Source organism: Ictalurus furcatus, chromosome 3 (assembly GCF_023375685.1).
Source record: "Ictalurus furcatus strain D&B chromosome 3, Billie_1.0, whole genome shotgun sequence".
Classification (NCBI taxonomy): domain Eukaryota; kingdom Metazoa; phylum Chordata; class Actinopteri; order Siluriformes; family Ictaluridae; genus Ictalurus; species Ictalurus furcatus.
Genome location: NC_071257.1, coordinates 24,148,681 through 24,170,565, shown reverse-complemented (window position 1 = coordinate 24,170,565; position 21,885 = coordinate 24,148,681). Strand labels below are relative to the sequence as shown.

The window sequence follows — 21,885 nt, the reverse complement described above, 5'->3', positions numbered from 1 at the left end:
TTTTAAAAAATAAAAATAAAATTACTCTGGTTCTTACACCTCTACTCTATGCAATTTGCTTCTCTAGAACTCAATTAAAAATCGTGTACAGTAGCACTAGTTGTATTGTTCTCCGCTTGATATATCGCTTTGCTTGTATTTTCTCATTCGTAAGTCACGCTGGATAAAAGCGTCTGCTAAATGAATAAACATAAAATGTAAATGTAGTTAAATAGGATTTGTCGTAAAGTTGTAGCATTCATGTAAGTACTGAATAAGAAGCCCGCTACATAATTAAAGAGATGTAGGATTTTCTTCTAGTAAAATAATACATTTTTAAAAAGTGCTGGGCTTACCCCATGGGCATAGGCACCATTATACATAGAGGGGATGTAGGGGGACATGTCCTCCCCCACTTCAAAATCTAGGTTTTGTCCCCCCCACTTTTTCCTAATCTCAAATTTTATTTTGCATTGCCTGCCTGTCTCTGAGGATTTCTGAGTTGGACAGTCTCCAAATGAATCCATTCCACAACGTTCAGAAACATAATTCAATAAAAAAATACTAACTTTCACTATAATAAGCACAAGGGTCAGACTCGAGTAGCTATGGCTCACTGAACCGTTTGCCTGTTGCCAAGCTTGATGAGAGCAAAGTGTCTGTCATTGCAAGGTAACAAGCAAAATCTGGTATGGATTTCCAGAGAGGTGGCTACTCTTACGTAATGAAAGCAGAATGGATTCATTTGGAGATGACTCGAATGTTCCCTGACCATCCGTGGGGAAAAAATTTGTGTCCTGAGGTGAGGGCAGTTACGACACAGCTTTCAGACACTCTTGAGCACACTATCGTATAGATGAACGATCTACCACTTTGTACTTGAGGAAGGACATCATAGCGATTTCAGCCCATGAAATTGCTGATTGTTTGCTGGTTTTGATTGACAATTGAAATAATTATTTAACCTATATATGAAACTTTCAAGCATGCATACGTTTGCAAGCTAGCTAGCACACCAAAATTCTGTGTATGTGCCACTGCTACGTGTCCATAAACAATTTAATGGTCAAAATTAACCCAGGACAGAGGAGGATGAACAGCAGGTCATAGGAGTAGAAAAGACTGAGGAGGATACACTTGTAAGTTGTATGAACAGTTAGCAGTTAGCTAGCCAGTTCACGTCACACGGTGTTGGATGTTTGGGATGGAGGCGCCATCGTGTTGTTGCAGAGTTGCTGAGATATTAGTTGGAGACTATGTGTTTTCATTTTCTTTCGATTCTGGAAAACATCCTTTATTAAATAAAGTATAATATGCAGTTTATGTTATGTAGTAGGTTTTTGTTCTAGCCATCTCTCTGACTGTGCACCCGAGTCTTTATAATCTCTCCTCCCCAGTCTGAGTATTCTCAATCTTCTGTCACTGCAAATACCATCTTACAACGACACTAATTAGTACGTTCTGTTCCCAAAAGTCATTAGAAATAAGCATTTAAGTACTTTATTGGTAAAAATATCTTTTTAGATGTGATGTGCATCTGTGGAAAAAGTAAGTACACCCTTGGCCTCAGAAGCTAGAATTGCTCCTTTTAACAGAAATAACTTCTTGTATGCGTTTTGCATAATTGTCTAACAGGCTTGCTGGAATTTTTGACTATTCTGTGCAATATTTTTTCAGTTGCAAGATGTTTGAGGGGTTTCTTGCATGTACTGCCCATTTCAAATCCCCCACAACATTTCAATGGGATTCAAATCCGGGCTTTGACTAGGACATTCCATAACCCTCCATTTCTTCCTTTTGAGCCACTCCTTGGTGGCTTTGCTAGTGTGCTTAGGATCATTATCCTGTTGAAAGGTTCACTTTCCGTTCAACTTCCAGACAGATGGTGTCGTATTATCTTCAAGCACTCTTTGATATGCTGCAGAATTCATAGTTGAATCAATGAATGCAAGCTCTCCAGTCCCTGAGGCAGTGAAGCAACCCCAAACCATAACATTTCCACCACTGTGCTTCACGGTATGAAGTGCTTCTCCTGAAAAGCTGTCTTTGGTCTGTACCAAACATGTCTACCGTTACTGCGGCCAAACAACTCTATCATTGATTCATCTGTCCAGAGCACATTATTCCAAACGGCCTGGTCTTTGCCTGTATGCTCATTGACAAACTGTAGTCTTGCTTTAATATTCTTTTTAGACAGCAAAGGCTTTTTCCTGGCACGTCTCCCATGCAGGTCAAATTTGTGCAATCTCTTTCTGATTGTAGAAGCCTGCACTTTGACACAAACAGTTGTAAGACTTACTAGCAGATCCTGTGATGAAATTTTGGGGTTCTTGGAGACTTGTTTTTGCATCAGATGGTCTGCTCTTGGGCTGAATTTGCGGGGGAAGCCAGTCCTGGACTAATTGGCAGTCGTTTGAAATCTGTGCCATTTGTAGATGATTTTCCTTACAGTGGAATGATGTATTTCCAATAATTTGGAGATCTTTTTAAATCCCTTGCCAGACATCCACAACCTTTTTCCTGAAGGCCTTACAGAACTCTTTAGATCTTGGCATTATGACACCACACACCTCAATAACAAAGGGAACACCAGACACTAGATATGAGAGGGGTATAAATAAAACAGGTTCCACCTGCACTCCCTAAGCAAGTTCTAAATCATCTTGAACACATGATTCTAATTTTAAGGTGTGATAAATGTAGGGGTGTACTTGCTTTTTCCATGTGACTGATTTGGGTTTTTAATTTTTTTTTTTTTGGAAATTTAAATTGTGAAAATTACTACAAAATGTCAATTTTATGTATTTTGTGTGTCATTTGATAGAGCGCATCGCCTTTATTAATAGGCACTGTTTCAAAGAGGATCAAATGTTTGCTTGTCCAAATATGTCAAAACAGCCAACAATTTCCATGGGGTGTACTTATATTATATATAAGCAATATATATAATTATATATAAGCAAAATCCAGCACTCTTCATTATATTTTTTGTCTGAAAAGTGTCTCTTACCACTTAATATGCTTAATAGACACTTAATTTAATTTTGTGCTGGAAAACTAGTGTTTGGGAATCTAAAATGTTTACTGACTCGATAATGTAGAAGTCATAAAATAAAAATCTATTACAAAGTTTGTACTAAAAATCAGGGTGCCTAAGACTTTTGCTCAGTACTGTATATATTTATATATTTTCACGATTTACATTTATATATTCAGAGTTATAACTTTATATTCAGGATTTATATATACTTATTCTGATTTCATATAATTATTTCCTGTTTGATATATATACACACACTTAGGGAGCCTATGCACATGATTGTTTATCATCTTTTATTAATACTTAATATTTGAAAATAATCTATTTTCATAGTAAAACATGTACTGGTAATATGTTTAACATTCAAAACTACTATTTCTTATTCTTTATATACAGTAGATTATGTATATAGAGTTAATTATTCATTTGATATTTATGCCTTTTTTTCTCTATTTCAATGTCCATAATGTCCATAAATCTAACATCAATATGTACATAAAACATTTAGTTGCCAAAGGTGAGTGTGAGGAAGAGCTAGGATGAGAATGAGAAGGAAAGTGAGAGAAAGATGGAGTGGATGTGTTGAATTGAACGGTGTAATGCATCATGCCTGTCACAACAGATAAATAAAATGGTTCTTGTTTGGTTGTCTCTAAGTTTCACAGAGAGGTTTGACAGGTCTGGATGTGTGCTGCTGATTATATATAAACAGAAGTGCTGCCTGCTTATTTGCAGGACTTTTGTGACATGTCTGAAGTGATTAAGATTTCATTTGTCTTGCATTTTGGCCTTCTTGGGATTCCTGTCTGTATTCACTAATATATTTATTAGGTGTGGATTCCATGCTGGATCACGTATGGCTGTTAGCATTCAGTGTAGGGACTGTGTGGTGTGTTGTGCGTTTAAAAAAATATATGAATATGGAATAAAGCTCTAAATGTGAGGAAGGATAATTGAGCTTCTCTGTTGATTGGAAATGAATTCCCATGGGAAAGGCTTGTTATGATGTTTACTTCCTTCATCTCAGGCAGCCACATGGGTACTCACTATAAATATATCATATAGCATGCAGGAGAGTCTTGCCCATGGCCAGGATGATGATGTGATGCATCGATCAGCCAAAGCTTTCAGGTCTGCTGTCTTTTTTGGAGAAGATAAGCAGGTTTTGCACCTGGTGGCTTCAGATTACAGTTGTTTTCCATGTGTCTATCACATACATGTGTATCACATACACAATGGCATTCTTGTGTTTGGAGTTCATGTGCAGTCTGTTGACTGGTTGGTAGTCATTGGCGCAGTTGGTCAGAATGCCATCATTAGTGTCCCTGCGGTGTGTGAACTGGCAAACTCCTTTGTATCCAATCAGCTGAGCAACAGGACCTAACCCTCTTTTCAAACAGTTGGCTCTTTAACATCCTATTTAAACTGTGATTGGGGCTGAAAAGCAGGTGTTCGTAATGATTGTTTACCACTGAAATAAATCCAAAATGCGCCCTAAGATTTTGCACGATGCTCCATTCATTAGCATTTTGGACCATTTGGATTGGATTGAATTCCTTTCTATTTGGCGTCCTTTATCTCAAGAAGTGGCTTACTGTGCATCCATCTGCTTGAGAGAGGAACAGGCCCAAACTACAGAAACTTGACTGATAAAAAACCTATTACTTTGACATTACTGCTAGCACTATGATTGATCCGAATTAAACATGGCTGCCCTCAATCGTATGTCCATGCCTTTCTCTAGTGACAGCAAGTGTGATTATATTAATTTTGATGCCATTGGTGGCCAAAAAGCATTTGGAAACTTCTGGCAAGCGCACAGGCTACCTGGAAATTTCCTAGAATCCGTGAGCAATACACTCTCATTATCCAGACGCAGGGTTCAGAGTAAATCCAATAATGTTCCGCATCCTCCTTTAGACATCATTTTTATCCTCCAATTTTGTCTGTAAATGGATGATGAGATCATTTCACAGAGCCCTGCTACCTGTTTCATGTCCAATGCTGCGTTGTGGCTCATAGGGAAGGAGTTTATCTGTGTTACAGGAGATGAAAATGCCACCCTGAGACATTGTTTTTGTCAGAGTTGACTGGGGCAAATTTCCTAAGAGATTGCTAGATCACCGCTGGGCTAAGCAAGGGCTCAAATGGTGAATCATTTTAATCCATTTTATAGCCTTCCACTTGCTGCTACTGCTTGGTAGATTAATGTAGCTCAAGCCTCACTGCATGATAGATTAACATACTGTATCAGTCATCCCCAAACATCCTGCTGGAGAACTTTCCCACAAAGCCTATTGTGCTGCATCTGGTCCAACTAATTACTTCAAATGACCTTGATCAACTGGAATGAAGATGTTGGATGTATTAGATGTACCAAATGTATGTAAATGTATTATTGTTGGCACTAAAAGTACATCTGGGTAGAAATGCTTCTACACAGTGGATCATTTTAATCAGCCTATGCTCTGAACCAATTTTGAGAAGATTATAGCCCTTGCGATTAGCGTTAAAAGTGAATCATTTTTGTTTTAACCTGCTCATTTTCTGTGCGGCTCCACTCATCCTTCTCCTGAATGGACCGGGTCCTGATGACACCCGAACTTCTGTAATCACAAAGCACTGCAGATCCAAAACCCGTTTTCTATGCTTGTAATCATGACATGAAGAAAACCGCTGACACCAGACCAGCTCCTAGATGTACTCAGAGATACAGTGTGAATGTCTGAGTGGGTCTCTGAGCTCTGCAGCACAGAGGAAAGTGAGTCTCATCAGGAGTGCAGAACTGAGCATCTGATTGCTCTCCCTCCTGCTGGACTGCAGATTTCCTGTGTGCCAGGACAAAAAACACCTGGAAATATGAAATGCAATAATCTGAGGTTAATTAACTCTTGACTCTGCAGGGTAACCCTCTGTAGGAGGACAATGATGGGTTGTAGGAGAAGAGATGGATGGACAGAGTCAAATCAAAGAAGAGGCAGAGGGATAATAGCAAGATCAGTTAAATAGGAGAGAGGAGAAGGAATGTTTCAAAAGAAAACTGAGAATGAAAAAAAAAAAGAGCTGATGAAAAGAAAGAGAGAAGGCTGTAATAAAACTTTGACATAATGCAGTATTTCATCTGTTTGGATCAAACATCGGTAGCAAAACATCCCAGATTGAGCATGTCTAAGAGACATGGTCTCAGTCCACTTACTAGCAATCCATTGCAGTTTGATGGAAATGAGAAAATAATGCAACCCTAATTCGATCCAACTACAGGAAGTGAAATGGAATTTTGAAATAACTGATGTTGGTAGCTTCTGTGTTAAAAATGATTTTATTTTTTTAGGATCTTTCCATTCCAATCCTCCTGACACATTTGTGCATCCACTGTTGCCTTATTTTTGCAGATTTGAGAAGTAAACGTGACAGAATACGTCAAACAATGAAAGAACTAAATGGAAAAAAAAAGAACCTCCATGAACATGGAGTTGTCAGTATACTCAAAATAGACTCGGTGCATGTCTTTTTAGAACAGTCTGGTTTTGAGAGAGCAGTGAGCCGAGCAGACTTCAGAACATCACAGTGTTTCCAGATCGGTTTTGCACTGGACTACTTTTAAACTGCTGTCATGGAGAAATTTTGTATTTCTGATGCTGCAGCATTACAATGTATTGCATGATATACCTTTTAAATATTAAAATGTGATTTTGCAATCGTAGCCATGCTGTTAGACTTTAGAAAACAGTGTATAGCGTGTGGAAAGGACATATTCGGAGTGCTGCCGTGTTTTGGGCTGATTTTTAAAATAGGCATGGCAGCCTTGTCAAACTGAACATACAGTATAAACAAAAACAGCAGCGTTGGCAGTGAATGTAGCAGAGAGACAAAAATCATCAAATCTTCCCTTAAATGTGTTCCTGCTTCTACAGCTTCAAGCAAGGGCGTAAACAGTAGACAGACCCATATATTTAGACCAAACACAGATGGCAGAGGTATAGGAACAAATGTCGTAGTGGAACTGTAACCACCACTTTTTTCTTGCTCGAGATGTCTGTCTGTGTCAGAACGTCTTTTTTCCGTTTGAAGTATTCCAGCAGAAGGACAGGGTAGTTCAGTGGCGGTCCTGAAGTAACTGAAAGAGAGGTAGATATGATAATCAAAAAGAAAGGCTGCGAACTGGATTAGAGAACGTAGGAGAGGGAGAAAACACATTTGTCAGTGACTGTGCTAGTCTGTTTCTGCTAGATGAGAAAGGGGAAAAAGGCAATTAGCTAGTTTGATTTTGTTGTTACTAATAGATTTCCTGCTGTCACTCCTGCTCAGATGCACGGAAGAGGCCATCTGGCTAACCTTAATGAAGAGACTTAAGCTATCACCACCAATCAAGTCTCTATCTCTCTTCCAGTCTCTCTTCATCTTTCTCTGAATCAGGGCTGATGTACAGCGTATGTGGGTTTGTTCCTCATGGGGCAGCTTCTGGCTCGATAGTGTTTACCTTCTATTAAAGGACTGCTCCTGTATTTCTTTTTCCAGCTTAATTTCTATTCTCTGTTTGGTATGTCTGATTACCAGAGAGAGTTGAATTTGGAGTGTGTTTTGAGTAAACCTGTTTCCCATTATTATCTCAGTACCTGGAAATGCTGAAAAGAAAAACTGTAGTGTCGTAAATCTTGTCTGTGGTAATCATACATGCACTACAATTGCAGTGTACAGATTACGTTTAAAAAAAAAAAAAAAGACTAGTATCCCTTTAAATGTACAGATTTAAAACATTTGCATTTGTTTGGATTAATTGCCATTCTGTACTGAGCCTGTAAGCAGCGCTTAAAATAATTTCTATCATCTGTGCGCTTTCCATACTCTGTACCTGTCTTTGTCTCTTGAGTTCCCAGCCAGATCTCTAGCCAAGCAGCCACAGACTAGTGTGAAATATAATAGTGTGGATCATCTGCTACAGTACAGAAGCAGGCAGCTCTGAGATATGGTTTCTTGTGGATTCAATGTGGAAGGATTTGATCTTTCACACAAAAACTCTTCCGCTGACAGACCACAGGGGATGCTCTATCTGCTAGATTAGAGAGCGAGAGAGAGGGGGAGAGAGACAGAGAGAGAGAGAGAGAGAGAGTGAGTGAGTGAGTGAGTGAGAGAGAGAGAGAGAGAGAGAGAGAGTGTCTTAGATTGTCTTAGATTGGCACTTAGGGGAGAGAACGCTCGGCTGCAAGGCATTTGAAAACAATTCAATGATGGCAAGGAAACAGCAATGAAACAAACCGTTGAAGTTTCCTCTGAAGAGCAGGAGGGCTAGTTTACAGTAGATCGTTAAACCCGGTCTATCGAGATCGGTTTAGTTTGAACTTGCTAGACTTCAGCTGGTAATAAATTCCAAAGATTTACAGATACTGCATTTACAGCTCTTATGGTCAATATTATATAACTGCAAGACAGTATTTTCTGTTGTTTCTGTGCCAGAGAGATGACCCAATAACAACTTACTGCTAACGGTGCTGCTAAGCAGAAGTTGTTTATTTCACATTTCCCTGTTATTGCCTGCACCACTGAAGTACTAGAATATGAATAACTCTATGGGGATGATGCTGTTGCAACACACATGGCCTTTCCACGATCAAAGTTCATTTATAACCTCTATCCTAACCTCTGTGCTCTGATTTAAAGATGGAGGACAGGCAAACCAAGCAGCAGATGTATTAAACTGGGTATATCTGCAGGCTTAGTTAAGCCTTGACATACTTTTTAAAATCTTTTTTTTTTTTTTCTTACCCCAAATTCACATCAGATGTGGCACAACAGCACTTTTCATTTTAATCCAGAAAGCTAACGCTCAAATGTACAACTGTGACAACAAAACCTGGGCGATAGGGAGAGATGGAATTGGGCCAGCTGTAATTACAGCACAGCTCAATTAAATCAGGACATGAGACAGTGGGACAGTGAATTAACAGCCTGTTCTTGTATGTTCTAGTTATCCATGAGTATGACTACAGTATAAACATTGTTCCATCCATGTTACATTATCATGACATTTTTGTATAATACAGTACCCTCCACTAATATTGGCACCTTTGGTAAATATGAGCAAAGAAAGCTCAAAAAAATTGTGTTTATTGTTGGACCTTTTGATCTTTTGTTCAAAACATTCACAAAAATACTCTGCTCTCATGGATATCAAACAATTGCAAACAAAACACAGGTTTATCAAAAAAATATATATATATTTTTGGAAATGGTTGTTCCCCTTTCCAAAACCATAGGAATTAATATGGGATTACTCACCCCCTTTGCTGCTCTAATAGGCTCTACTTTTCTGCAAAGTCTTTCCACTAGATTTTGGAGTGTAGCTGTGTGGATTTGTGCTCGTTCAGCCACAAGAGCATTACTGAGGATTGAGCACTGATGTTGGTCAAGAAGTCTTGGTGCATAGTTGGCATTCCAGTTCATCCTGAAGATTCTCATTTGGGTTGACGGCTCTATGCGGTTCACTCAAATTTTTCCACACCGACATGGGCAAACCATGTCTTTATGGACCATGCTTTGTGAACAGGGGCATTGTCATGATTGAACAGGTTTGGGCCTTTTAGTTCCAGTGAAGAGAAAGCATGATGTTACAGCATACAAGGACATTCTATAAAATTGTGTGCTTCCAAATTTGTGGGAAGAGTTTGAGGAAGACCCACATATGGGTGTGATGGTCAGGTGTCCACATACCATATTGTGTAGCACAATTAGCTTGTGTATGCAAGCATTGGTATGGGACTAACAGTTTACTAATGATTAATTCAGTCAGTAACCGCTTTAATCTGGTCAAAGTTGCAATGAATCTGCAGTGCATCCCTGGATGGGTCAGCAGTGCATTGCACCATACGTTCACATCTTGGGGCAATTTAGCATAGCCAATCCACCTACCAATTTTTTTTTGGGGTGGTGTGAGGAAACCGGAGAACCCGGAGGAATCCCACCAGGAGAACATTGTGAAACTAAACACAGACGTTAACCCGAGATCCAGGTCAAACCAGAGACCCTGTAGCTGTGAAGCAGCAACACTACCTGGCAAGATTGTGCTGCAAAACACAGGGGATTACACGAACAAGGAGATTAAAAGGATCTTTTTCTTTAATGTGCTTTACATTTTAGGCTCAGATGATCCAGGGGAAACATCTGGCATCACCAGGGAGTCTGTCAGAATCCCAGAGCTGAACAGCTTGTTCTGACAGAGCAATGCGTGTTCTTCAGCTCATGATCATCCTCCAATGAGTGGAATGCTAGTGTAGTTAGTGCTGTATATTCAGATCATAAAATGAACAAGGTGAAGAAGACACTACGCAGGTCACAGTTATGTGTGATAAGTCAGAAAAATGGCCAAATTTAACCAGTGGTGTGCATATAGTGAGATACTCATGATTATTAGGAAAGATTATTATATGATGGATAAAATAGTGCAAAATGATAGCAATACATACAGTAAGGAACAGTTTAGAATAGTGCATTGTCTGGGGATGAGGTGGGGAGGGGAGGGGCTGTGTATGCTTTGGGCCCCCACAAATTAAGTGGATAACTGGATGACTAAAGGATGAAAAATCAGTCTAAAAATACCACTCAAAGAAAAATGTATTCAAGGAATTTCTCTAACAAAGCAGTTTTAATTATGCATAGGGGGAAAAGGAAAAATAAAAAAGTAATAACAGCCAAATAACTTAACACTTAATATTCCCTTTGTGAAAAATAAATCTCACAAAGTATCACATGACATTCGATGAGTGCAGCATAGCCTCTTTTTTCCTCCCACTTTTTCAGGGCAAAGGATAGGCCATATTTATATACCCCCCTATTCCTTTGCATTATAATCTGACAGGGTGACCTTAACTGTCGCCTAGTTGTCCGAATAAATGACCCCAGTTTAAGCCTCATGATAAAGGTGTTAAGCCTCAGCCTTTCATGAACATACTGAATGTCATCTATCAAAACATTTGAAACTTCTCTTTTGAGACCAAAAATGTGCACAAATTTCACATTAACCATAGACATTGATCAATCAGAATTAATAATAATAATATCATCAGACATATAATTCAAGAGAGAGCAATTCAGGACCAAATCTCAGTATGGTTCATTATGGATCATTGTGTGCTCATTAGTGCCCTTTGAATTGTTAGTGTTTCATGGTTTCTCATGTAGAGGAATATCACACAAAAGATTTTATCATTTTATATTGTACACAAAACCGCTACACTTGTGGGTGGGTTACATTTCACACTTACAAAAAGTGGATAACATTACAGGCAGATCTTTTTTTTTTTGTATTTGTTGTATAATGACCTATTTGGCACAAAAGAAGCGACACTTCTGAAAAAGAAAAATACACAGCTGAAGCTCTAGCAACTCTGTTTTGGAGGATTATGCGAGCCTGCACAGTGGACAGATACCGTGAAGGAAATAAGTATTGGATGCGTAAACATTTTTTTCAGTAAATATATTTCCAATGAGGTTATTCACAAGAAATTTTCACCAGACATCAGTATTAACTCAAGAAATCTAGAAATATAAAGAATTCATAACATTATGTGTAATAAAGTGGAATGACACAGGAAAAAAGTATTGAACACGCTAAGAAAAAGCAGTTCTCCAAGGCAAGGTAAGGGAAGGAATCAGCTGAAATCCGTAAGTAATTACACCCCCTATATTATATTTCTGAATTTCTTGAGTTAATACTGATGTCTGATGAAAATTTCATGTGAATAGAATTAATTGTAAATATATTTACTGAAAAAAATGTTGACGTGTGCAAAACTTATTTCCCCCCACTGTATCCATAAACTATTTCTCACTTAAAGCAGGTTGTGCTTAAATTCTTAAGAAAAAGAAAGTTTCTGAAGAAAATGTCATCTTTAACAGTTCATGTCTAGGTGCGTCTTTGTAAACTATCTCACTCTGTGCATGTATATGTGTGTTTGTTCTCCTCTGCAGGTGTGTATTGTGCAGAAGCGTGACACAGAGAAGATGTACGCCATGAAGTACATGAACAAACAGCAGTGCATAGAGCGAGATGAGGTCCGAAACGTCTTTAGAGAGCTAGAGATCCTACAGGACATTGAACATGTTTTTTTAGTCAACCTCTGGTGACTATCCTGTGTTTTTTCACTTCTTTTATGTATTCTGCATGCAGAATGATGGTTCTATGTGTACGTTGTCTGCATAAGTGCTTTCAAAAGTGTCTTGTAACATATGCATGGTTATAGCAATTATGTCTCATTTTCTCTCGCTCTCATCCATTAGCTCTCCTGCTAGTGCATATTTTGCTACTAAGGCATAAGGCATTCTTTCTGTCTGACTTCTAACTTATATCTTAGAACTTTTTGGTGCAATGTAGAAATTCACAGCCTTTCTGTTCTTGAGTGTTTGCAGCTTGCAGCGTGAGGTAAACAGTCTGTATTTACATTCAGGAAGGCATCTCTTGATTGTAGATTTTGATAATGATATGCCTACCTCCTCCAGAGTAGTATTGATTTGACCAGATGTTGTGGAGGGGTTTTTCTTCACCAAGGAAAGAATTCTGTGAGCATCCACTTTAGCTGTCTTCCATGGTCTTCCAGGCCTTTTGGTGTTGCTGAGCTCACCAGTGCATTCCTTCTTTTTAAGAATGTACCAAGTTGTTGATTTGGCCACTCTTATAGTTTCTTTGATCTCACCGATAGGTCTGTTTTGTTTTTTCAGTCTAATGATGGCCTCCTTCACTTGCATCGACACTTCTTTGGACTGCATATTGAGAGTTCCTATGAACAGCTACCAAATGTAAATTCAACACTTGGAATCAACTCCAGACCTTTTGATCTCATTAATTTGTCATGAAATAATGAGGAAACAGGCCACACCTGGCTATCAAACTGCTTAGCAGTTAGTTGTCCAGTTACTTTAGAAAATGGAGGGAGTCTGTAAAAAAAAAAAAAAAATTCCTAAACGGTTAATGCAATATTTTTGTTAAACCGCTTGAGTTAAAGCTGAAAGACTACACTTCAAAGCTTGCTTGCTTCATTTCAAATCCATAGTGGTGGTGTACAGAGGCAATATGAAATAATATATATTTAAAAAATTATACACACACATTCACACACACACACAGCTGGTGAGCTGGTGTCTGGCTATGTAGCTCATTTGCAGCAGGTCATAACAGCAAAAGGATCTTTTACTAAGTACTAAAGATGTTTGCCATGAAGGGGTTGAATAATTTCGAAACTGGAGAAATCATTATAAGTTGCATTTTCAGTTGAATTTGGGGAAACCACTTGAAGCATTCGATGTGTTGAACTATTTCAATTGCTTTTATTTGATTTGTTCATCGCAAACCGCTGAAAGTCTGTAAATTTTGACAATAAACCTGATTTGCAGTGGGGGTTGAATAATTTTGATTGCGTGTGTGTGTGTGTGTGTATGTATATGTATGTATGTGTGTATATATATATATATATATATATATATATATATATATATATATATATATATATATATATATATATATATATATATATATATATACACACACACACACACACGTACACATATACACACACGTGTGCCTGAAATAGTGCATGCAAAAAAAAAAATTCATTAATATTATACTATCCACCCTCAAGACACTGTAAATCTGAGCATGGCTGCTGTGGGGAAGTTTCCATCTGTCTGCATGTGTTTGTTTGAGCGGCACACATTTCAGTCATTTCCCCCTCTCTGTTTAGAATGCCGCCCCGTTCTCGCAAACCATATGGATGGACCTGGCTGATTGGCACTGCAAACCCATCAGCGTTGGCGCACAGACACAGCTGTTAGACAGACAGACATTTCTGTAATCAAACGTCCACCTGTCTTTCCTCTCTTACTAGACGCGAGGAAGCATTTACGCTAGCTGCATGACTGACCACCTTCCAACTGCCTCCTGCTCAAACCACAGCTGTTCCTGCTGTCAGAGAAATTCAGAAAGAGTTACAGAAACATAACTAACTTTCTGAACAGCCTCATAGACCTGGCAGTCTGTTTGTTCCTGGCATCCTGTCAGGTTCTAGGTTCTTCTTTTTTAGGGTGTATTAATCATGCTAGCCTCATTGTGTTCCTGCAGCACAGCTTGGTTAGGGGACTGCGTTGTGTTACTTTCTCTTCCCTTGTGGTTTTGGAAAGTGTTATGAGTGTTATACACTGCATCCTTATAATGCCTAGCTCTGTCTAAGGAGAGCATTATGCTCAGCTCTGCATGTGTGTATTGAAGAAGGAACTGAAGTTTAAGGAGGTTTTGACAGTGCAAGTGCGACTGATGGGAAAATGCTGCCCCTTCCCCCCACCCCCTTTCTCATTGCATTGCCTTAGGAATTAAGCTCTTCTTATGGCAATTCTGGTAGGAAAACACTGCTTTCTTAATGACCTTTTTTATGAATCATCTCTCCCACAGACCTGGTAGCTTTTTCCACTCAGATGAACAGACTAAACCTTGGCTCTAGATCATTGTACATTATATCCTGCAGTATACACAGCCTATAAACCTTTACTAAGAACAGTAAAGATGTATATATATCTGGGGACATAAAATGTAGCTTTAGGCTATGCAGCAATGATTTACATGGGATTCCATCTTACATTCTCACTGCAGTTCTTCCAAGTAGTCTGCTTAATGATTAGGATCAAAGGGTGAAATGGAATCGAGGAAACAGTAGAAATGAGTGTGACAAAGCAGTAGAAATGAGAGTGTGTGAAAGCAGTAGAAGTGAGCATGAGTGAAAGCAGTGAGTGTGTGAAAGCAGTAGAAGTGAGAGTGTGTGAAAGCAGTAGAAGTGAGAGTGTGTGGAAGCAGTAGAAGTGAGAGTGTGTGGAAGCAGTAGATGTGAGAGTGTGTGGAAGCAGTAGATGTGAGAGTGTGAAAGCAGTAGAAGTGAGTGTGTGTGAAAGCAGTCGAAATGAGTGTGTGTGAAAGCAGTCGAAATGAGTGTGTGTGAAAGCAGTAGAAGTGAGTGTGTGTGAAAGCAGTAGAAGTGAGAGTGTGTGGAAGCAGTAGAAGTGAGAGTGTGTGGAAGCAGTAGAAGTGAGAGTGTGTGAAAGCAGTAGAAGTGAGTGTGTGAAAGCAATAGACGAGAGAGTGTGTGAAAGCACTACAATCGAGAGTGTGTGAAAGCAGTAGATTTGAGTGTGTGGAAGCAGTAGACGTGAGAGTGTGTGAAAGCAGTCGGAATGAGTGTGTGTGAAAGCAATAGAAATGAGTGTGTGAAAGCAGTAGAAGTGAATGTGTGTGAAAGCAGTAGAAGTGAGCGTGTGTGAAAGCAGTAGAAGTGAGCGTGTGTAAAAGCAGTAGAAGTGAGTGTTTGAAAGCAGTGGAACTGAGAGTGTGTGAAAGCAGTAGACGTGAGTGTGTGAAAGCAGTAGAAGTGAGAGTGTCTGGAAGCAGTAGATGTGAGAGTGTGAAAGCAGTAGAAGTGAGAGTGTGTGAAAGCAGTGAGTGTGTGAAAGCAGTAGAAGTGAGAGTGTGTGAAAGCAGTAGAAGTGAGAGTGTGTGGAAGCAGTAGAAGTGAGAGTGTGTGAAAGCAGTAGAAATGAGTGTGTGAAAGCAGTAGAAGTGAGAGTGTGTGAAAGCAATAGAAGTGAGTGTGTATGAAAGCAGTAGAAGTGAGTGTGTGTGAAAGCAATAGAAGTGAGTGTGTGTGAAAGCAGTAGAAGTGAGTGTGTGTGAAAGCAGTAGAAGTGAGTGTGTGTGGAAGCAGTAGATGTGAGAGTGTGTGGAAGCAGTAGATGTGAGAGTGTGAAAGCAGTAGAAGTGAGAGTGTGTGAAAGCAGTGAGTGTGTGAAAGCAGTAGAAGTGAGAGTGTGTGAAAGCAGTAGAAGTGAGAGTGTGTGAAGGCAGTAGAAGTGAGTGTGTGAAGGCAGTAGAAGTGAGAGTGTGTGAAAGCAGTAGAAGTGAGTGTGTGAAAGCAGTAGAAATGAGTGTGTGAAAGCAGTAGAAGTGAGAGTGTATGAAAGCAGTGAGTGTGTGAAAGCAGAAGAAGTGAGCATGTGTGAAAGCAGTGAGTGTGTGAAAGCAGTAGAAGTGAGAGTGTGTGGAAGCAGTAGAAGTGAGAGTGTGTGAAAGCAATAGAAGTGAGTGTGTATGAAAGCAGTAGAAGTGAGTGTGTGTGAAAGCAATAGAAGTGAGTGTGTGTGAAAGCAGTAGAAGTGAGTGTGTGTGAAAGCAGTAGAAGTGAGTGTGTGTGGAAGCAGTAGATGTGAGAGTGTGTGGAAGCAGTAGATGTGAGAGTGTGAAAGCAGTAGAAGTGAGAGTGTGTGAAAGCAGTGAGTGTGTGAAAGCAGTAGAAGTGAGAGTGTGTGAAAGCAGTAGAAGTGAGAGTGTGTGAAGGCAGTAGAAGTGAGTGTGTGAAGGCAGTAGAAGTGAGAGTGTGTGAAAGCAGTAGAAGTGAGTGTGTGAAAGCAGTAGAAATGAGTGTGTGAAAGCAGTAGAAGTGAGAGTGTGTGAAAGCAGTGAGTGTGTGAAAGCAGAAGAAGTGAGCATGTGTGAAAGCAGTGAGTGTGTGAAAGCAGTAGAAGTGAGAGTGTGTGGAAGCAGTAGAAGTGAGAGTGTGAAAGCAGTAGAAGTGAGAGTGTGGAAGCAGTAGAAGTGAGTGTGTGAAAGCAGTAGAAGTGAGTGTGTGAAAGCAGTAGAAGTGAGAGTGTGGAAGCAGTAGAAGTGAGTGTGTGAAAGCAGTAGAAGTGAGAGTGTGTGAAAGCAGTGAGTGTGTGAAAGCAGTAGAAGTGAGCATTGTGAAAGCAGTGAGTGTGTGAAAGCAGTAGAAGTGAGAGTGTGTGGAAGCAGTAGAAGTGAGAGTGTGGGGAAGCAGTAGATGTGAGAGTGTGAAAGCAGTAGAAGTGAGAGTGTGGGGAAGCAGTAGATGTGAGTGTGAAAGCAGTAGAAGTGAGAGTGTGGAAGCAGTAGAAGTGAGTGTGTGAAAGCAGTAGAAGTGAGAGTGTGTGAAAGCAGTCGAAATGAGTGTGTGTGAAAGCAATAGAAATGAGTGTGTGTGAAAGCAGTAGAAGTGAGCGTGTGTGAAAGCAGTAGAAGTGAGCGTGTGTAAAAGCAGTAGAAGTGGGCGTGTGTAAAAGCAGTAGAAGTGAGCGTGTGTGAAAGCAGTAGAAGTGAGCGTGTGTGAAAGCAGTAGAAGTGAGTGTGTGAAAGCAGTAGAAGTGAGAGTGTGTGAAAGCAGTAGAAGTGAGAGTGTGTGAAAGCAGTAGACGTGAGAGTGTGTGAAAGCAGTAGAAGTGAGAGTGTGGAAGCAGTAGAAGTGAGAGTGTGTGGAAGCAGTAGATGTGAGAGTGTGAAAGCAGTAGAAGTGAGAGTGTGGAAGCAGTAGAAGTGAGTGTGTGAAAGCAGTAGAAATGAGTGTTTGTGAAAGCAGTAGAAATGAGCGTGTGTGAAAGCAGTAGAAGTGAGAGTGTGTAAAAGCAGTAGAAGTGAGAGTGTGTGAAAGCAGTAGAAGTGAGAGTGTGTGAAAGCAGTAGACGAGAGAGTGTGTGAAAGCACTAGAATCGAGAGTGTGTGAAAGCAGTAGATTTGAGTGTGTGGAAGCAGTAGACGTGAGAGTGTGTGAAAGCAGTCGAATTGAGTGTGTGTGAAAGCACTAGAATTGAGAGTGTGTGAAAGCAGTAGAAGTGAGCGTGTGTAAAAGCAGTAGAAGTGAGTGTGTGTGGAAGCAGTAGAAGTGAGAGTGTGTGGAAGCAGTAGAAGTGAGTGTATGAAAGCAGTAGAAATGAGTGTGTGAAAGCAGTTGAAGTGAGAGTGTGTGAAAGCAGTCGAAATGAGTGTGTGAAAGCAGTGGAAGTGAGAGTGTGTGAAAGCAGTCGAAGTGAGTGTGTGAAAGCAGTAGAAATGAGTGTGTGAAAGCAGTAGAAGTGAGTGTGTGAAAGCAGTAGAAGTGAGAGTGTGTGAAAGCAGTCGAAATGAGTGTGTGTGAAAGCAATAGAAATGAGTGTGTGTGTGAAAGCAGTAAAAGTGAGCGTGTGTAAAAGCAGTAGAAGTGGGCGTGTGTAAAAGCAGTAGAAGTGAGCGTGTGTGAAAGCAGTAGAAGTGAGTGTGTGAAAGCAGTAGAAGTGAGAGTGTGTGAAAGCAGTAGAAGTGAGAGTGTGTGAAAGCAGTAGACGTGAGAGTGTGTGAAAGCAGTAGAAGTGAGAGTGTGGAAGCAGTAGATGTGAGAGTGTGAAAGCAGTAGAAGTGAGAGTGTGGAAGCAGTAGAAGTGAGTGTGTGAAAGCAGTAGAAATGAGTGTTTGTGAAAGCAGTGAGTGTGTGAAAGCAGTAGAAGTGAGCATGTGTGAAAGCAGTGAGTGTGTGAAAGCAGTCGAAATGAGTGTGTGTGAAAGCAATAGAAATGAGTGTGTGTGAAAGCAGTAGAAGTGAGCGTGTGTGAAAGCAGTAGAAGTGAGCGTGTGTAAAAGCAGTAGAAGTGGGCGTGTGTAAAAGCAGTAGAAGTGAGCGTGTGTGAAAGCAGTAGAAGTGAGTGTGTGAAAGCAGTAGAAGTGAGAGTGTGTGAAAGCAGTAGAAGTGAGAGTGTGTGAAAGCAGTAGAAGTGAGAGTGTGTGAAAGCAGTAGAAGTGAGAGTGTGGAAGCAGTAGAAGTGAGTGTGTGAAAGCAGTAGAAATGAGCGTTTGTGAAAGCAATAGAAATGAGTGTGTGTGAAAGCAGTAGAAGTGAGCGTGTGTGAAAGCAGTAGAAGTGAGCGTGTGTGAAAGCAGTAGAAGTGAGCGTGTGTAAAAGCAGTAGAAGTGAGAGTGTGTGAAAGCAGTAGACGAGAGAGTGTGTGAAAGCACTAGAATCGAGAGTGTGTGAAAGCAGTAGATTTGAGTGTGTGGAAGCAGTAGACGTGAGAGTGTGTGAAAGCAGTCAAATTGAGTGTGTGTGAAAGCACTAGAATTGAGAGTGTGTGAAAGCAGTAGAAGTAAATGTGTGTGAAAGCACTAGAATTGAGAGTGTGTGAAAGCAGTAGAAGTGAGCGTGTGTAAAAGCAGTAGAAGTGAGTGTGTGTGGAAGCAGTAGAAGTGAGAGTGTGTGGGAGCAGTAGAAATAAGTGTGTGAAAGCAGTAGATGTGAGATTGTGAAAGCAGTAGAAGTGAGTGTGTGTGAAAGCACTAGAATTGAGTGTGTGTGAAAGCAGTAGAAGTGAGAGTGTGTGAAGGCAGTAGAAGTGAGTGTGTGAAGGCAGTCGAAGTGAGAGTGTGTGAAAGCAGTTGAAGTGAGAGTGTGTGAAAGCAGTGGAAGTGAGTGTGTGAAAGCAGTCAAAGTAAGAGTGTGTGAAAGCAGTCGAAGTGAGTGTGTGAAAGCAGTAGAAATGAGTGTGTGAAAGCAGTAGAAGTGAGAGTGTGGGGAAGCAGTAGATGTGAGAGTGTGAAAGCAGTAGAAGTGAGAGTGTGGAAGCAGTAGAAGTGAGTGTGTGAAAGCAGTCGAAATGAGTGTGTGTGAAAGCAATAGAAATGAGTGTGTGTGAAAGCAGTAGAAGTGATTGTGTGTGAAAGCACTAGAATTGAGAGTGTGTGAAAGCAGTAGAAGTGAGCGTGTGTGAAAGCAGTAGAAGTGAGCGTGTGTGAAAGCAGTAGAAGTGGGCGTGTGTAAAAGCAGTAGAAGTGAGCGTGTGTGAAAGCAGTAGAAGTGAGTGTGTGAAAGCAGTAGAAGTGAGAGTGTGTGGAAGCAGTAGACGTGAGAGTGTGTGAAAGCAGTAGAAGTGAGCATGTGTGAAAGCAGTGAGTGTGTGAAAGCAGTAGAAGTGAGAGTGTGTGAAAGCAGTAGAAGTGAGAGTGTGTGAAGGCAGTAGAAGTGAGTGTGTGAAGGCAGTAGAAGTGAGAGTGTGTGAAAGCAGTAGAAGTGAGAGTGTGTGAAAGCAGTAGACGTGAGAGTGTGTGAAAGCAGTAGAAGTGAGAGTGTGTGGAAGCAGTAGATGTGAGAGTGTGAAAGCAGTAGAAGTGAGAGTGTGTGAAAGCAGTGAGTGTGTGAAAGCAGTAGAAGTGAGCATGTGTGAAAGCAGTAGAAGTGAGTGTGTGTGGAAGCAGTAGAAGTGAGAGTGTGGAGAAGCAGTAGATGTGAGAGTGTGAAAGCAGTAGAAGTGAGAGTGTGTGAAAGCAGTGAGTGTGTGAAAGCAGTAGAAGTGAGCATGTGTGAAAGCAGTGAGTGTGTGAAAGCAGTAGAAGTGAGAGTGTGTGAAAGCAGTAGAAGTGAGAGTGTGTGAAGGCAGTAGAAGTGAGTGTGTGAAGGCAGTAGAAGTGAGAGTGTGTGAAAGCAGTAGAAATGAGTGTGTGAAAGCAGTAGAAGTGAGAGTGTGAAAGCAGTAGAAATGAGTGTGTGAAAGCAGTAGACGTGAGAGTGTGTGGAAGCAGTAGAAGTGAGAGTGTGTGGAAGCAGTAGACGTGAGAGTGTGTGAAAGCAGTAGAAGTGAGAGTGTGTGAAAGCAGTGAGTGTGTGAAAGCAGTAGAAGTGAGCATGTGTGAAAGCAGTGAGTGTGTGAAAGCAGTAGAAGTGAGAGTGTGTGAAGGCAGTAGAAGTGAGTGTGTGAAGGCAGTAGAAGTGAGAGTGTGTGAAAGCAGTCGAAGTGAGAGTGTGTGAAAGCAGTAGAAGTGAGTGTGTGAAAGCAGTAGAAATGAGTGTGTGAAAGCAGTAGACGTGAGAGTGTATGAAAGCAGTAGACATGAGAGTGTGTGGAAGCAGTAGAAGTGAGAGTGTGTGGAAGCAGTAGATGTGAGAGTGTGAAAGCAGTAGAAGTGAGCATGTGTGAAAGCAGTGAGTGTGTGAAAGCAGTACAAGTGAGAGTGTGTGGAAGCAGTACAAGTGAGAGTGTGTGGAAGCAGTAGAAGTGAGAGTGTGGGGAAGCAGTAGATGTGAGAGTGTGAAAGCAGTAGAAGTGAGTGTGTGAAAGCAGTAGAAGTGAGCGTGTGTGAAAGCAGTCGAAATGAGTGTGTGTGAAAGCACTAGAATTGAGAGTGTGTGAAAGCAGTAGAAGTGAGCATGTGTGAAAGCAGTAGAAGTGAGCGTGTGTAAAAGCAGTAGAAGTGGGCGTGTGTAAAAGCAGTAGAAGTGAGTGTGAAAGCAGTAGAAGTGAGAGTGTGTGGAAGCAGTAGACGTGAGAGTGTGTGAAAGCAGTAGAAGTGAGCATGTGTGAAAGCAGTGAGTGTGTGAAAGCAGTAGAAGTGAGAGTGTGTGAAAGCAGTAGAAGTGAGAGTGTGTGAAGGCAGTAGAAGTGAGTGTGTGAAGGCAGTAGAAGTGAGAGTGTGTGAAAGCAGTCGAAGTGAGAGTGTGTGAAAGCAGTAGAAGTGAGTGTGTGAAAGCAGTAGAAGTGAGACTGTGTGGAAGCAGTAGATGTGAGAGTGTGAAAGCAGTAGAAATGAGCGTGTGTGAAAGCAGTAGAAGTGAGCGTGTGTGAAAGCAGTAGAAGTGAGCGTGTGTGAAAGCAGTAGAAGTGAGAGTGTGTGAAAGCAGTAGACGAGAGAGTGTGTGAAAGCAGTAGACGAGAGAGTGTGTGAAAGCAGTAGATTTGAGTGTGTGGAAGCAGTAGACGTGAGAGTGTGTGAAAGCAGTCGAATTGAGTGTGTGTGAAAGCAATAGAAATGAGTGTGTGAAAGCAGTAGAAGTGAATGTGTGTGAAAGCACTAGAATTGAGAGTGTGTGAAAGCAGTAGAAGTGAGCGTGTGTAAAAGCAGTAGAAGTGAGTGTGTGTGGAAGCAGTAGAAGTGAGAGTGTGAAAGCAGTAGAAGTGAGTGTGTGTGGAAGCAGTAGATGTGAGAGTGTGAAAGCAGTAGAAGTGAGAGTGTGTGAAAGCAGTGAGTGTGCGAAAGCAGTAGAAGTGAGCATGTGTGAAAGCAATGAGTGTGTGAAAGTAGTAGAAGTGAG

The 21,885-nt window shown here is 40.7% G+C and overlaps 1 protein-coding gene across 1 annotated transcript in view; it reads left to right on the top strand.

Annotated features, from left to right (window-relative positions):
• LOC128605853 (serine/threonine-protein kinase 32C) overlaps positions 1-21,885 on the top strand; it is a 112,354-nt gene that overhangs the window by 51,854 nt on the left and 38,615 nt on the right. The window contains exon 3 of the mRNA XM_053621658.1: positions 11,984-12,135. Coding sequence (XP_053477633.1) covers positions 11,984-12,135 — 152 coding nt within the window. The remainder of the gene's footprint in view (positions 1-11,983; positions 12,136-21,885) is intronic.